Source organism: Battus philenor, unplaced genomic scaffold, assembly GCF_028537555.1.
Source record: "Battus philenor isolate CCGP_79_NKW_IND1 unplaced genomic scaffold, ilBatPhil1.0.hap1 SCAF_28, whole genome shotgun sequence".
NCBI lineage: Eukaryota > Metazoa > Arthropoda > Insecta > Lepidoptera > Papilionidae > Battus > Battus philenor.
Window position 1 is genome coordinate 9,174,447 of NW_027181691.1, and position 15,728 is coordinate 9,190,174.

Below are 15,728 nucleotides of genomic sequence, written 5' to 3' on the forward strand. Positions count from 1 at the left end.
ATCGCCCGAGTCGCGACTCGCGTCAATTAAACTTGAGTGAAGTTCGTTTTGGACGAAACGGTCGACGCACTTTTTGGACACGAACTGACTCGACAGAACGAAAGCTTTCGAGTCTCTCTTGTTCGTTGCCTATCGCTCGAGTCGGGGATGTTGCATATAAGCACTCGAGCAGTGTTCATTTGTAACGCTTTAGGCACGCAAGTGTTTTACAAAAATATTTTTTTTGTGCTCTTAAAATGGGACGCCCTAAGAAAGATTTGAAAGATAGAATACTGGAATTTAAGAAAGATGGTCTGTATGTGTCCGACACAAATATTTTGATGTGCCAATATTGTAACATTCGTTTGTCTTAAGGACTATGAAGGAATTGATGAGACAATGAAAACTATGTTGAAATCAGCAAGCGACAAAAGTTTCAGGAAGCTTTCTCTTCACATGAAATTAAATAAGACGAACGAGGCTTTATTTCACATTGGCCAATTGTTTTCCCAATCTGCGGCTGCAAGTTCAACCACATTAAATATAAACGTATTGCTGGAAAGCTTTTCGAAAATTCCTTTTTCTAAGGATTTCCTCAAAATAAGTTAATTGATGGGCATGCGCACTTTCATAGGTTAATTCTTCGGTCTATTAATATAAATGAAAACCCCAATATAAGGAACATATTGTTGGCTGTCAAATGCAACTTTCCGTCCTTTGCTGAAGCAGCATTACAGAGTATTTGGAGTCCAACCAACAGCGTGGACACTGAACGCTTCTACAGCATATACAATGTCGTCGTAACGGACCAAAGAACGACGCTTAAGGAGTCAAATGTTGAAATTTCCACAATGTTATCTTTTAATTAATTAAAATTGTTTTATGTTAAGATTTGTAAAAAATTACTAAACAAGTATTTTTGTTTAATAAATACCTAATTTACCCAAATTTTACAATTTCAAAAATATAAATGCGAAATTTATGCGAAATTTTTAAATTTTGAAAAATATAAATGCGAAATTGGTGATTTTTTTTTGCGAAATTTCCGTACCTCTAACAATGCTTCTAATTTAATTTAATATGAATTCTACTGATCAAAAATTGAAAAATAATTCCCACAAGTATTGATTTTTGATTTGCGAGTATAATATTTTTATTTATAATTATGGAACATGCCGATGGCTTAAAAACTGAAATAGATTTCTACAAAATCGTAATTTTACTTCTAGTATGTCGGGTTATACCTTATTTATTTAGTTGTTTTTCTGTTAATAAAGAAAAATTTTTGTTCCTCAAACTTTACCACGTCCGATTTTATATTTTAACAAAAATTAAAATAATTTTAAAGGTAAGTTAAAGTTATGTTCAAATTATTTTTTTTAAGTATTTTGCAAATAATGTAATTGTATATTTACTATGCTCTAATCGATGCATTAAGTTTTCCATTCTATTGCTCGATGATAAGATAACTCATTATGTTCTATTTCAGAATATTTATTATTACTTCAATTACAATATTAATATTTTAAAGTTGTAACAATATTTCAAGTACGTTGAAATTATACTTCAGCATCTAGCAACATGAGCCTTGTGATAGATCACGTGACGGCACGTGAAAGCCCATAGAGAATAGATCCATTCGTCAGTTTTCGGGCGAGGAGGTAGCGCAGTTTGGTGTTTTATTGAGCGGACTGCCTAAAGAAAACTGAAACATGGCTAAAACCCTCTCAACCACCCAGGCTAACAAGGAGCATGTCCTGGCCGTGTCTCGGGACTTCATATCCCAGCCCCGGCTGAGTAAGTAACTTATTTATTAAATTTCTGTAGCCATTATCCCTGTACAACTCGAACGTCAAATTATTGATTTTACATCTTGGACTAATGACTTATGTTTGATGTTCTGCTATTATTCTATGTGATGTCGTAGATTATACGCATTATATATTAATTTCAAATTGAAGTTTGATTTAATATGTTATTTGCTTAGATGTGCTAGTCTTGATTGATATATCATTTGTTACGCTACACTATGTCTATTTCCTTTTTTCTTCCATACCGTGATAAAATCTTGTTGGATTCTTTTTCTTAGTAAAAACATCTAAAATCTGTTGAAAGTATTTTACGTTGTAATACTTATAACTCCACCTTACCATTTTGCCTAAGCACAAAAATATTCAACTTAGATAAAGCAAATTGGGTTATACAATTACTCGTCTTGAGTAGATATCCTTTTAGTTTTTGTTATATGTGTTATGACTTAAATGAGTGCTTATTAGCTATTTTTCATGTTTCAATCATTCAAGCTAGAACATGATTTAATATCAGAGTATATGATTCTGATCAGCTGATTGAATTGTTAGTGTCTATGGTTTTGTAAGGAAGAATATTTTCTTCTGAAAACTTCTATTAATATTACTATGTAATAAAGCTTACCACTCATAATGGTTATTATTTTGTGTAATATTAATTATCCAAATGTACTACTTTGACTTGTCTGATCTCATGAGGATCTTATAAGAATGTCACATGACTTGAGTTTCAAATTTTTCTAAATGCAATTTGAATGTCTTTAATATTATCGAAGTAGTTTCATTGGAAACAAATAAATTTTAAGTCTGTAAAAGATCAGAGAAAAGATCTTATATAAAATTGAAAATTACTCATATCTTGTTAAAATTATAATCATACAAGTGATTTTTGAAATGAAAATATGTGTTAAGGTATTTTTGAAGTAGATAAAATACCTGAAACCAATAGATCAATAAAACTGATAAACCAATGCCTACCCAGTAAATCTACATCCAAATATCCAGAATCTGGTTATATAACAATTTCAACCTTACACAGAAAAAAATTTCATTGCTTTAATATTTTCTATTGTACAGAGATAATTGATAATTGTACAGAAATATATTAATTTTTTATGTTAATCTTTACTATCCATAAAGTTTGCTAGTAAATAGAACATATTTTCCAATTAAACAAATTAATAGTTGTAGTCAATATTTGATTATATGTGATTATTTGGGAGGAAATTTAGATATTTCAATACTATTCTGGTATACATTCTGTATTTATGGACATAGCTATTGAGTTCTTACAAAACTTTAAATTTGAATTGGTAAAAGCCTTGAAATAATAAATTTATGAGAAAACTAGGTGACCCCGCAAACTCCATTCCTTCTAAGTTAATAAATGAATAGTTTTCTGATTTTCAGTTTTACATATAATTTTTTTTTCACAGCAGATGACAGATTGTTTGACTAGAATTTTTTGTGTGTAGTATTCTATTCCCGATGAAGACAAATCTTAAAATAGGTTGACTAAAGTTATAAATTGTGTAACTGACATACATGACTTTTTTATATATTAGAGGGACCAGAAAGTAATGTCGCTTTCTTAAGTTAAATTCACACAACCAGATCTTTATAAGTTTTATTTCTAATCAACAATATTTTCACCTTCATTATCAATAACCTTTTGCCAACTATTGTATAAATTTTCAATATTGGAGCTGTAAAAATCAATAATTTTTTCTGTGAAATATGTTGACAGAAAAAACATTACTTTCTGATCCCCCTAATAGATTGTATCTATATACTGGTTGATGGCCTTGTCAATTGTAATCTTAAACTTAGGTAATTTGTATAATTATTACAGATTTTTTGTGACTATTAATTTTTAATAGTATACATATATCAATTATTTGTTGAAATATAGGTACATATTAATAACATACACAGCACTAGTGCTGTTTTACTGGTGTAGGTTTTGATAAAATTAACCAAATTAAGATAAAAATACCAACGGTTTGCAAGTTCGTTATAATATTTTGTTTTAAAAAAGGTTTTTTTTATAATGAGGCAATCAACAATAAAGGCAATAGTAAATGTACACAGGTGTCAGTAACAGAAAAACGACAATTGATTGAATTTATTTTAAAAGTATAAAATAAAATTAATAGAATTTTTTTATAAGTAGCTTACAAGCTTTTTAACTAATTCATAAGTATAATACAGTATTCTATAAGAAAATGCAATTAATCTCTAATATCTCTTTTAACTTCTATTAGTTTTTTTTAATGAAGGACTTAATTTTTCAATATTTTTTATACAGCTTACAAGACAGTGTCTGGTGTAAATGGACCATTGGTCATCTTAGATGAAGTGAAGTTCCCTAAGTTCTCCGAGATTGTCCAGCTTAAACTTGCTGATGGCACCCTACGCTCTGGACAGGTATGCAATTTACCATTAATTATTAAAAAATAAAAAATTCATTTCACCATTATATACATACAAATACATACATAGCTACAACAATCAAGTAATTCACTACTTTATCAAGGAAATATCTCCATTATGATATATCATAATTCAAACAATCCAAATTCAAAATATCTTTTTAAGTGGGCATTTAGAAGCACTACTGAATCTTTTCAATTTTTTATAACATTATTAATAGCTTTGTGTAGTTTGTTGGTGAATAAGTTACAACCAACTCGGGATGATGATCTGGTGAGAAGGCCATCCAAAAAACTCAACTGCTGATTGTTTCAAATGAAAATTAAAGTTTCATACACATTTCATCATAATGTAAATTTTTAAATGTAATTTTTAGGTCATAATAATGTATGTGTGAATTGTTGCCAAAACACATTCTGTAATTTTATAACTCAAGGTCCTCTTTCTGTAGGTTCTTGAGGTCAGCGGCTCCAAAGCCGTTGTCCAGGTGTTCGAAGGCACATCGGGTATTGATGCCAAAAACACTCTCTGCGAGTTCACTGGCGACATTCTCCGCACACCTGTGTCCGAAGATATGTTGGGTAAGTATTTATAGTTGTCATACCTGATGATTTTCTTCTGATTAATGATTCCAAATCGATTAAAAGCTTCCCATTCTAAGAAACAAATGGGGCAGTGCTTGACACATCTGCAGTGTGATACAATATGATGATATAGATCAGGGGTGACCAAGCTCTTTGATAGTGCGAGCCATTTTTCGAAATTTCGTACTTTTGGCGAGCCGCAATTGAATACACATTTAAAAAACGCAAAAGAATGTTTTTTTTTCAGAAACTATATGTATAAAAATTATTTAAACATAAGTACAAAATATGAGTATCGAAGTTTATTAAACATATATGACACCTCTCCTAATAAAACTTAAGACGCCGATTAGTTAATTATGATCGGTGTTTGGATTTCGCTAATTTTATGGTGGAATAATAATAAAAAAATTTCGCACCAGTAATTTGTTTCGATTTCCCATGAGCTGACATAGGTTACATAAATTTAAATATTGAAATAATTTGACAATCAATCAGATCAAAAAATAAGCGTTCAAAGAGCCGAATGCGGCTCGCGAGCCTTAAAACTTAAAAATATGATTTTTATGTTTTATTTAATATCAATATACTTATTCAACACACAGTTTTCTATTGTCAATTATTTTAACAATTTAAGTAGTAAGCTGCCATTACTTTTGAATACTGATCTGCTGAGAAGAGCTAGGCAGAAACTCAACAGTTGCTCTCATGTTTCAGAAATTTTAGTTAAAAAGTTTAAAATTTAATTAAAAAAGTTGATAAAATACATAATTGTAAAATCCACAATCAATTTACGATCAGGTCGTGTCTTCAACGGCTCCGGAAAGCCAATCGACAAAGGTCCCCCAATTTTGGCTGAGGACTTCTTGGACATCCAGGGCCAGCCCATCAATCCATGGTCGCGTATTTACCCCGAAGAGATGATTCAGACTGGTAAGGTTTTTCAATATTTAAATATTTACAGATATAATTATTTTTGTTTGGTACCATCACATATGAAGCCTTAAAAGCCTTGTTAAATTTTATTACCTAATTATGGTCATATAAGAGACAATAATTTTGCAAGTAATAATAAAAATACTATAACTACTAGATAAACAGTAGCAAATGGTTTTTTAACAAAGTAAGTAATTTGTACTCTATTATTTAGTTTTCAAATAGGCTTTACTAAGAAAAATCAAGACATTCATATAACAAACATTTAAATGTGTATTATGTATTAAGGAATGTTAAGCATATAAAATAGAAACCAGCGAAAAACTCTTTTTAATGTCATTTTTAGCTTTTATAAAGTATAAAAAAATACTTTTAATTTTTAAATTATTTGTCACAGGACAATTAATATGATATAATAAACTTGCTTTGAGCTTATTTACTGAGAAATTTAAAACTGCTTCAAAGATTTTATTCTAGAAACCTATTCCTTGTCTCGAATAAAATTAGTTTGCAATGACATTCCTACATTTACTAAAATCTATCAGGTATCTCTGCCATTGATGTCATGAACTCTATCGCTCGAGGCCAGAAGATTCCCATCTTCTCCGCTGCCGGTTTACCTCACAATGAAATCGCCGCCCAGATCTGTAGACAGGCCGGTCTTGTCAAGGTATGTAGTTTATTTATATACTAAGTTTAATTTATCTCATTTTTTATACTTGTATATTGTATTCTATTTATTAACCCATTCGCTGCCAAGGACGAGTATACTCGTCTTTACCAGGGTGTCACGCATCCTACTTTAAATATATTATAACATGCAGGCTTTTGAATGAGCAAATTTTTTTGTCACAATATAAATATGTAACAAAATTGAAAAATACTAAAAATATTTTTTTTACAAAAATAATACTTTGTTTCTTATAGAGAATGATCTTTCACGCGAAAATCATCTTATTGTATTTAAACAAAATTTTATAGCAACTAATCATTTGTTAATCTGAACTCTACAAAACTATTGCGATTACTGATAAGAGGTGTTGCAGTTACTCAGCTCGAAGTGAAATAAAAATACGCGGTACTACATTATCCCGTTTTCTACCAAGACACTATAATCAACAATAATTGAATTTTTAAGTGTTGCCAATTTACAGAATGCTGTGTCTCGTTTTATTGCATTTTCATTATTTTATCCATCTGCGTGATTTATTATTTGTTTTTCTACTTAAATGTACGCAAATACGAAAAAGGATATCGAGCCCTTTTGCCTTCCCATTGCCAAAGTCGAGTATACTCGTCTTTGGTTTTATGCTTCTAAATGATTATGTATGATAGTATATGTGCTCTTACCAAGAAATAACAAGGTTTTGGTAAACAATAACGCGCAAAATATAAATGGCAATGGGGATGACTTCATATAATTTGGGCTTGGCAGCGAATGGGTTAAGGATTGTCAAGAAAATTAATAATATTTCGTGCAAATACAAAAGAATTAAAATATGCGTAAGGTTAAACAAAATGTATATGCCTATATCATCATTATTATATCAGCCGATAAAGGACTTTGCAAAGCCATGTGATCACCATGGTGACCATTGGTGCACTGCATCCATCTTTTTGCCATGACCTTAATTATGTCGACGGTCTACCTAGTGGGACACACACCTACAATTCGTCTACCGAGTCATGATCGCCACTTGAGAGCTTTTCGGGCACAACTTCCATTGAATGCGAAAGTGAAGTGCCCTGCCCACTGCAACTTGATCAGATGAGCAATTCTTTGAGTGATTTACATGCTTTGATCTAATATAAAAAGGTATTAACTAATTATAATACTTTAATTAATTACTATTTATTTATTCAGTATTAAGTGTGCCAGTAACTTTGTCCGTGTAGAATTAAAAAAAGTATTTGTTTTTGTTTAAGAAGTTTTCAAAAATAGTATTACGATAGATTAAGTCTCTACAAATTTTGTCCAGTCATTTTTGAGATTATTTGGAACAAAAACTAAAAAAGAAACAAAAAATTAAAAAAATTAGAACATGGTACATGTACCACACACACATATATATATATATATATATATATATTTGCATGTGGTAAAAAGCTGTTACTTTAAAATTATAGACACAATAATTTTATTTATTTGTTTAGATTATGAGAATGTTAAATATCATTATTATTTTGTAAAGCAATTTTTTTTACATAAAGTTATACTCAAACCATGTCCTTGTGGGGTCTTTTTGTATCTCAAGTATATAAAAACTTTAATTAAATCGAAACAATTGACGAAGTAGATAAAAGCATATATAGAAACAACAGTTGATACAAAAACTAATCACCAATTACATTGTAACTGAAAAAAGTCAATTCTTAACAAATGTGAGGTAATGTCTTTCAGGGACGAAAGAGTTTTCGATCCAGTTTATCACAAGAAAGTACCTCATTTTGTCAGATTATGAAAGATAATGGTTTTGTCTTTATGTGTAATTTTTAGTAAATTCGTAAAATTAAAACCTTCATTCAGAAGTGTTTTTTCACTTTAGGTTTTTTGATATCTTTTGTCATTATTTTTTTTACAATCTATAACGTAACATGATGACCTTAGGTTCCTGGTAAATCTGTGCTTGATGACCACGAGGACAACTTCGCCATCGTGTTCGCCGCTATGGGTGTCAACATGGAGACGGCTCGATTCTTCAAGCAGGACTTCGAGGAGAACGGCTCTATGGAGAACGTGTGTCTGTTCTTGAACTTGGCCAACGACCCTACCATTGAGAGAATCATCACTCCCCGTCTGGCTTTGACGGCAGCTGAATTCTTGGCTTACCAGTGCGAGGTAAGATTTTGACTATAGAACTGGAACAGAATAAAATAAATCATTTCTGAGTGACTTGAAGTAAGTCAGTCCAGTCAAATTGATCTAATTTAGTTTAAACCGCATAAAGCCCACTTTGTTTAAAACTATGAATTAAACAGTTTCCTTATAATAGCATTCATCAACTTAAAGCTTTGATTTATCTATCTTTCGGTGTTTTATGAATTAAACCTTATATATTTTTTTGTATATAAAAACAATGTGAATATGAGGAAAAAAAATATTTAATATTATTTAATTGGGTTATTATGTAAAAAAAATTCTACCTACATTAATATGTGCAGTATGTTAGGTTTGTTCACTTTTTAAATATAACACTTGGGTTAATGGTTGATGAATATTTGTTATATAATTATTATTATGGCTTCATATATACACTATAACTTTCTGTAAAATCAGATCACTAAAACTTTAATTATACTTGGTACATATTTCGAAAATATTCCCTTCCTGATTGCTTTAAAACTGCTTGTCATTGGTTGTCATCTTGATGAGGTTTTAGAGATATTGTCATATTTTGCAAAATAAACAGGCAGATCTATTGTATAATTTGTTGAAGAAAAAATATTTTTTATTAATATGTAAATAATTGTAACTGTTAATTGTAATGTAATTAATATTTGTTTGTACAGAAACACGTGCTGGTCATCTTGACCGACATGTCCTCGTACGCCGAGGCTCTGCGTGAGGTGTCTGCCGCCCGTGAGGAGGTACCCGGACGTCGTGGTTTCCCAGGTCTTTATTTATAAATATATATAATATTTATATCTTACAATTACATACCGTTGTTGTAAGGTTGTTGATTTTAAAACATACTTCATTCAAAATATTATGCAGTAAAGATATAATTTGTGTTAGTGTTTTGGCATTTACAGTTATATGATATCAAATTATAATGTTTTTACTTGTTTGATCATACTTCAATAATACCTAAGGAATAATGAAATAACTTTTGTATTCAAAAACTAACTTAACATTGCAAACGAGTTGGCAAAAAGAAGCCTGCATAATCACTTGTGAAAGGTAGTGGCAATCTTTTTATACTAAAGGTCGTCACATATCTCTGGAAAGCATAGTAAATTAATTGCCTAAAACATAACATTTTGAAAATTATTAGGATTACTTCACTCCATAAGTTCCAAAGTTTTACTAGAAAAGGAAATGGCATATTGTTTAAAAAAATGTTTGCTGCAGAGGTTCATGAACACTTTTTTAAAATTTAAAGATAGTTGAAAATAAGTATTGGTATGTAATGCCTATTTAAATGTTAATTAATCCTGTAATATTAAGTAAATGATTGTTTTAGACAGGCAGGCAAAATGTTTATATCAAAAACAATTTTTCCTAGCCTGTTAACCCATGCATTATTGGTGTACATGGGAAGGTATGGAGTCAAAAGAACAGTGAATAGGCCCTAAAGAGCTATGTCATACATATTATACATTTAATAACTTAACTCATTTAGTTTTGTTTTTTCTAATACTAAGATAACTAAAAAACAAAACTATTTAATTTTCTTAAATTAACGGTGCAATTTTTATACCATAATTTTTATGTTAATTTGTAATTGTTTCTTGTATAATATATTTTGGACTTCTAATAAAAAAAATCATACTTGGACCTGCAAATAGGGGCGATAATATTAAAAATCCAGCGCGGTAGGTATCAAAAAGCGGGAGTACCGCCTACTTATACACCAATAGCTCAATTACATGAGTTTGTTTTGGTAATAATATTGGGGGGACCGAAAAGTAATGTCGTTTCCGTCAACATATTTTACAGAAAATCCGATTGCTTTGTTACCGTTCCTGCATTGATTTGTATATTAGATGGCAAAAGGTTGTTGATAACGAAGGTGGATATATAGTTGATTAGAAATAAAAACTTATTAAAAATTTGATTGTGCGAATTTAACTTAAGAAAACGACATTACTTTCCGGTCCTCCTGATATGAGGTGAATCTAATATCCTCTATTAAGTGTCTAGGATCTTTAGTCCAATTTACTATTACGGAGTAATGATGTGTGTAATGAAAACAAATAATGCGTGGGTTTGATTAATAATTCTTTCATGAATAATTGCCACATTTGCAATGTTCTACCAACTCTCCGTACTACTTTAAGTACATATGTCGATGTGCGCCATCTAAATGAATATAGATTATTAAAAACTTTAGTTATTATTAAATATTTATGATATAACATTCGTGTTGCCTTTCCCAGGTTACATGTACACCGATTTGGCGACCATCTACGAGCGCGCCGGACGTGTGGAGGGACGCAACGGTTCCATCACCCAGATCCCAATTCTGACTATGCCTAACGATGACATCACCCATCCAATTCCTGATTTAACTGGTTACATCACTGAGGGACAGGTGAGACATAGATATTAGAGAACTAATGCAGTATTATGGTACTCAGAGGACACTGCTGCCGATCCACTTGAATTTTGTTTGTGAGCACTGGCAAACCTGTATAATTAATGTGCAGTGTGCAAAGTATATAAGATTGTATTCCGGGAATAAAACCTCTGATCTATGGTCAAGTTATCAATCAATTAAAAAAAGCTTTTTTAGACATTACATGATTTAATAAAATTCGCAAGAACTAGTTTAAATCAATAAAGGCCTCTTTCAACTGGTGCCATTTGTGGTATTGTTCCAATATCTTCAAACGATGGTTAAAACTTTTAGCTTGGTTGTTTTTCTGCCATTTGTGCAGGAATTAATATTAATTTTGATCATTTCTCATTTTTTTGTACTGTGTGACTAGTCCATTTACACTTAAGGAAGTATATATAGAGCTTATTAAACTGCACTTGTAAGTGAGTGAAAGGGACAGATGTTTGTAATCGGTCTCAAAATTGTTAGTAAAAGTAAAGATGTGCTTTACACTTGTCTACTTTTAGAAAAGTGCGAAAGTAATAATTTTTTTAATATGGTTCACAAACATTTAATTATTTGGATTTTTCAAAATTAGCAGACTTCGCTTTAAGTTAAAAAGTTAAAGTCACTTATGTGCTTTAACACCTAGTTCCAATCACCCTGAATAAAGTGATCACTCTGAAATTTGATATTAAGTTATTTTTTACATTGCCATTACAAAATAAAAAGTTATTACTTCTGGCTGTAGTCTGCATGTACAGAGAGTAAACTATAATTCATTTTAATATACAGTAATCTAAATTTTGAAAACGCTTTTTCTCTTACTGTACTATTTTTATGTTTATTATATTTGAACCGTTGATTTAAGATTGACTGCTATATATTCACTCCTTGAAAGCTTGTACACCTATTATCAATCACCCTGTATCTAACAATTTTACAATTGTTGTTTATTACATTTAATAGGCTAAATATATTTATTAATTAGGTATTGTTAATATGTATTAAGAGCAGAGTGATACATAAATATTTTGATAACAGATCTACGTAGACCGTCAACTACACAACAGACAGATCTACCCACCGGTGAACGTGCTGCCTTCGCTGTCGCGTCTGATGAAGTCCGCTATTGGTGAGGGCATGACCCGCAAAGATCACTCCGATGTCTCCAACCAGCTGGTAAGTTCACACACCTTCCTTACCTCGTAGCCAGCTAGTATATGAGCACTGAAAAACATAATTTTTATTTCTGTTTTTGTAGATCCACCAGCGAAATATTTTTTGCCAACAATATTATATTCAAACGTAAAATGACGTAAAATCAAAGACAAAATAATATCATTAAGAAGATAGCAACAAGTACAGCGTCTGAAACCAAGTATTGTAGATATATGAATAATAAATGGAATCAATAATCAAAAATATTTATTGATAAATGAAAAGACCATTGCAGAAATTTTATTTTTGAAATCAAATTTTAACTTATGATTTTTCTTTAATTTCAATTTTTGATTTTATCTATTTTTGGTTGTGTTAACTGCATTGTGACCATCATAAATATACAATATTACAACATTTAAAATTATTATGAAGGCAAGCCATCAATCTGCCAATGTAGGCATATCAATATTATGTGTTAAAAACTTTAAGAAATTTATTTATAAATCATTACATATAGTTTTCAGAAAGTTAGTCACGTTTTTGTAGGCGACTACGTACAGTTTTAAATTTCGCTCCTGTATAATTTTTCTGAATTATCATGAATTAAATTTTTTTTATTGATTATTTATTTTAAAAAAGATTATGTGATAATCTGGCTTGGAAATTTATTATATGTACATTACATTGATATAAGGATAGTTGTCAAAATTACTACAAAAGAAATTTGCTTGGGTTCTTCAGATGAGGGCATGTTGGGAGCTCTCGCATTTCTATGCTCAAGGATGCAAATATCACCCCTATATTGGCATGCCAACAGAATCCACAACAAACTGGGGCAGTTATCAGACTGTAGATTCAGACTGATATAACTTCCTATCAAGTTCATGTGTTCTGGCATTTTTTTTCATGAGGTCATAGTGATCACTATAATTGATCATTTGTGGATAATTATGTGAACACGAGTAAGATTACTCTACTGAATAGTATCAAATTATGAGTTATATGTAACTGAGGGTTTTGTTCTCCGCAGTACGCTTGCTACGCCATCGGTAAGGACGTGCAGGCGATGAAGGCCGTGGTGGGTGAGGAGGCGCTGACGCCCGACGACTTGCTCTACCTCGAGTTCCTCACCAAGTTCGAGAAGAACTTCATCACACAGGTAATGTATATATAACGTGATAAATACGTGATACTTCCATCAACTTTTAAGCTGTAAAATCTTCACTCCTGGACATATGCCTACCTTTTTCAAACATTTCTATTTATAAAAAGGAGAACTATCTTTACATACATAAAATATGATTAAACAAAAATATCAGCTATCAAAAAATGTTAACAAGAGACTACAATATTGGCTAGGAATACTAGTAAAATAAAACATTTTTTCAAGTTTCTTATCAGTAGCTATGTCAATGATTTAAAGAAAATTCTATACCTGCTATTATTATTAAAAAAAAAAATTTAATATAGTTTTCTGTTATTTTTTATTAATTTATTGATGTTTATTTAAAAGCTAATATATTTATGGCTGAGTGTGCCTTTAATTAGCAAACATATAGTATGTATTGCTATTGGCATGCCTATTCAGAATAAATAAGATATTAACTGCTGTTAAATTCTCAGGGCAACTACGAAAACCGCACAGTGTTCGAGTCCCTGGACATCGGCTGGCAGTTGCTCCGTATCTTCCCCAAGGAGATGTTGAAGCGTATCCCGGCCTCCACCCTCGCCGAGTTCTACCCCCGCGACTCCCGCCACTAGGCACACAGCAGCACGCGGTCCAGCCTTCCACTTCGATACGGCAATACCAATTGAGATTTTATCTATTGTCAAACAAGTTTATTTATCAGAGACATCTCTCGGAGGTTTCGGCGCCGTGTTTGTCTATAGCTAGGACCGGCACAGACGCCGAGAGATTCTTTTTATCCGTATTTAATGTCACTGGAAGGTCGCGATCGCAGGCATCTTGTAAGATAAATAACTGTTTATTACCTAGTAAGTTGTTAATAGATTATTGTAATTGTATTATCTATATTATTATCAAATTGCAAAATTATTACAATAGTGTTGCTATTCTTAATTTAAAAGTTGTCTATGGCTACGCAGCCAGTGTGTTACAGTTTTAACAAATGTTGCCGTCTCTGTATATATATATTTTTCCTCGATAATGTGAGATGAATTATTGAAATATATATATATAAAAGTGACATAATTTAATTTCGCTGGTGCTTCGGACACGTATCCTGTGCACAAAATTGTTGGAAATGTTATTTAGAAGTCAACGTTGCCATTTACGTCCGAGTGTGATACTAAACAAAGTATTTATGTATATAGACCAATTCATCTTCACCGCTGGGTAACTTATGTTACATTCCAAAATTATTTTCTATAGTCGCATATTGATTCAGTGACTCCCATGTCGTAAGCGTTGCTGATGTTTTGAATGGAAATAAATGTATAGAAGTTTAATGCTTTTTCATTTCGTAATCCAGTTTTTATAGATTGTCCATGGCAAGTGAAGCTTCTTATAAAGAGCGAAGATGCTATAATAGTTGTTATTTAACATGCTTTGTGGATGTTACTATAAATTAAAAAATTTAAAAATACGAATCTTTAATTTGTCATTAATAAAATAAGAAGGAACATTGCCTCTCGAATCTTGTTACTGGTACAATTTTTATTTATTTATTGAATCTATATTCCAGACATTAGCATCCATACCTTAATATAAACAATTACATTTAATATTTCGATATTTTATTTCAGTATTTGACAAGCCTATTCTTAGCAGTTTTACTGAATAGTCTTACCAGTAAGTACTAATGGGAATTTCCTTTACAATAGCCTTACTCAGTAAAGTTACTGGGAATATTGATTCCAGTGTATAAAAATTATTAAGTTGTAGACCTTATCGTTTTATTTATATGAACGCTGTTCGTAATAGATATATTTGATCGACGATTTGTCTGTTATCAAAAATCAAAATATTTTGAAATAAATCAATTATACTAATATTATTTTAATTCCGTAAATTTAAAAATGTATGATAATGTATTATCATTGCTATATATTTGACTTTTAAAATTAGAGTTATGTGGCGATGTGGTTTACATGGTAAAAGCAAATGCGTTGAAACACATTGTTACATCACAACCCTGATTATGCCCAACGCGGGATAGATATGACGTTAGACAATTGTAAAAAACAAGTAAAAGAATCTGATAGTCCTAATATTACGCTATTAACCTTATTAGAAAGTTACCACAGTTCTCTTTTATATATATATATATGTATATATATATAGGCAGCACTACCTACATAGAAATAAAATATTTGACGTAAATAAATTATAGTATAAAAAGTTTACATATTCCCGGTTACTTCTAAATTTGATTCATTACCGTTAAACATTAAATGTGTTTTGCTTTATTTCTAATATTTGATTTTCCTAAGTGATCAATTTTATTACAAAGATATGCTATTTAAGGCTTTTTAATACGGAACACAGCTTATTCCTGACAACATCAAATCCATATACGTTATTTTTCCTTCTTTTTTTAAGT

The 15,728-nt window shown here is 30.9% G+C and overlaps 1 protein-coding gene across 1 annotated transcript; it reads left to right on the top strand.

Annotated features, from left to right (window-relative positions):
• The first annotated feature begins 1,612 nt into the window (after nt 1–1,612).
• Vha55 (V-type proton ATPase subunit Vha55) lies at nt 1,613–14,634 on the top strand. The gene is made up of 11 exons (XM_068769628.1): nt 1,613–1,776; nt 4,096–4,214; nt 4,672–4,801; nt 5,606–5,737; nt 6,286–6,410; nt 8,349–8,579; nt 9,251–9,353; nt 10,841–10,995; nt 12,046–12,183; nt 13,196–13,324; nt 13,789–14,634. The coding sequence occupies exons 1-11, from the start codon at nt 1,692–1,694 to the stop codon at nt 13,924–13,926; spliced, it is 1,485 nt and encodes a 494-aa protein (XP_068625729.1). The 5' UTR covers nt 1,613–1,691; the 3' UTR covers nt 13,927–14,634.
• Nucleotides 14,635–15,728: the final 1,094 nt, after the last annotated feature.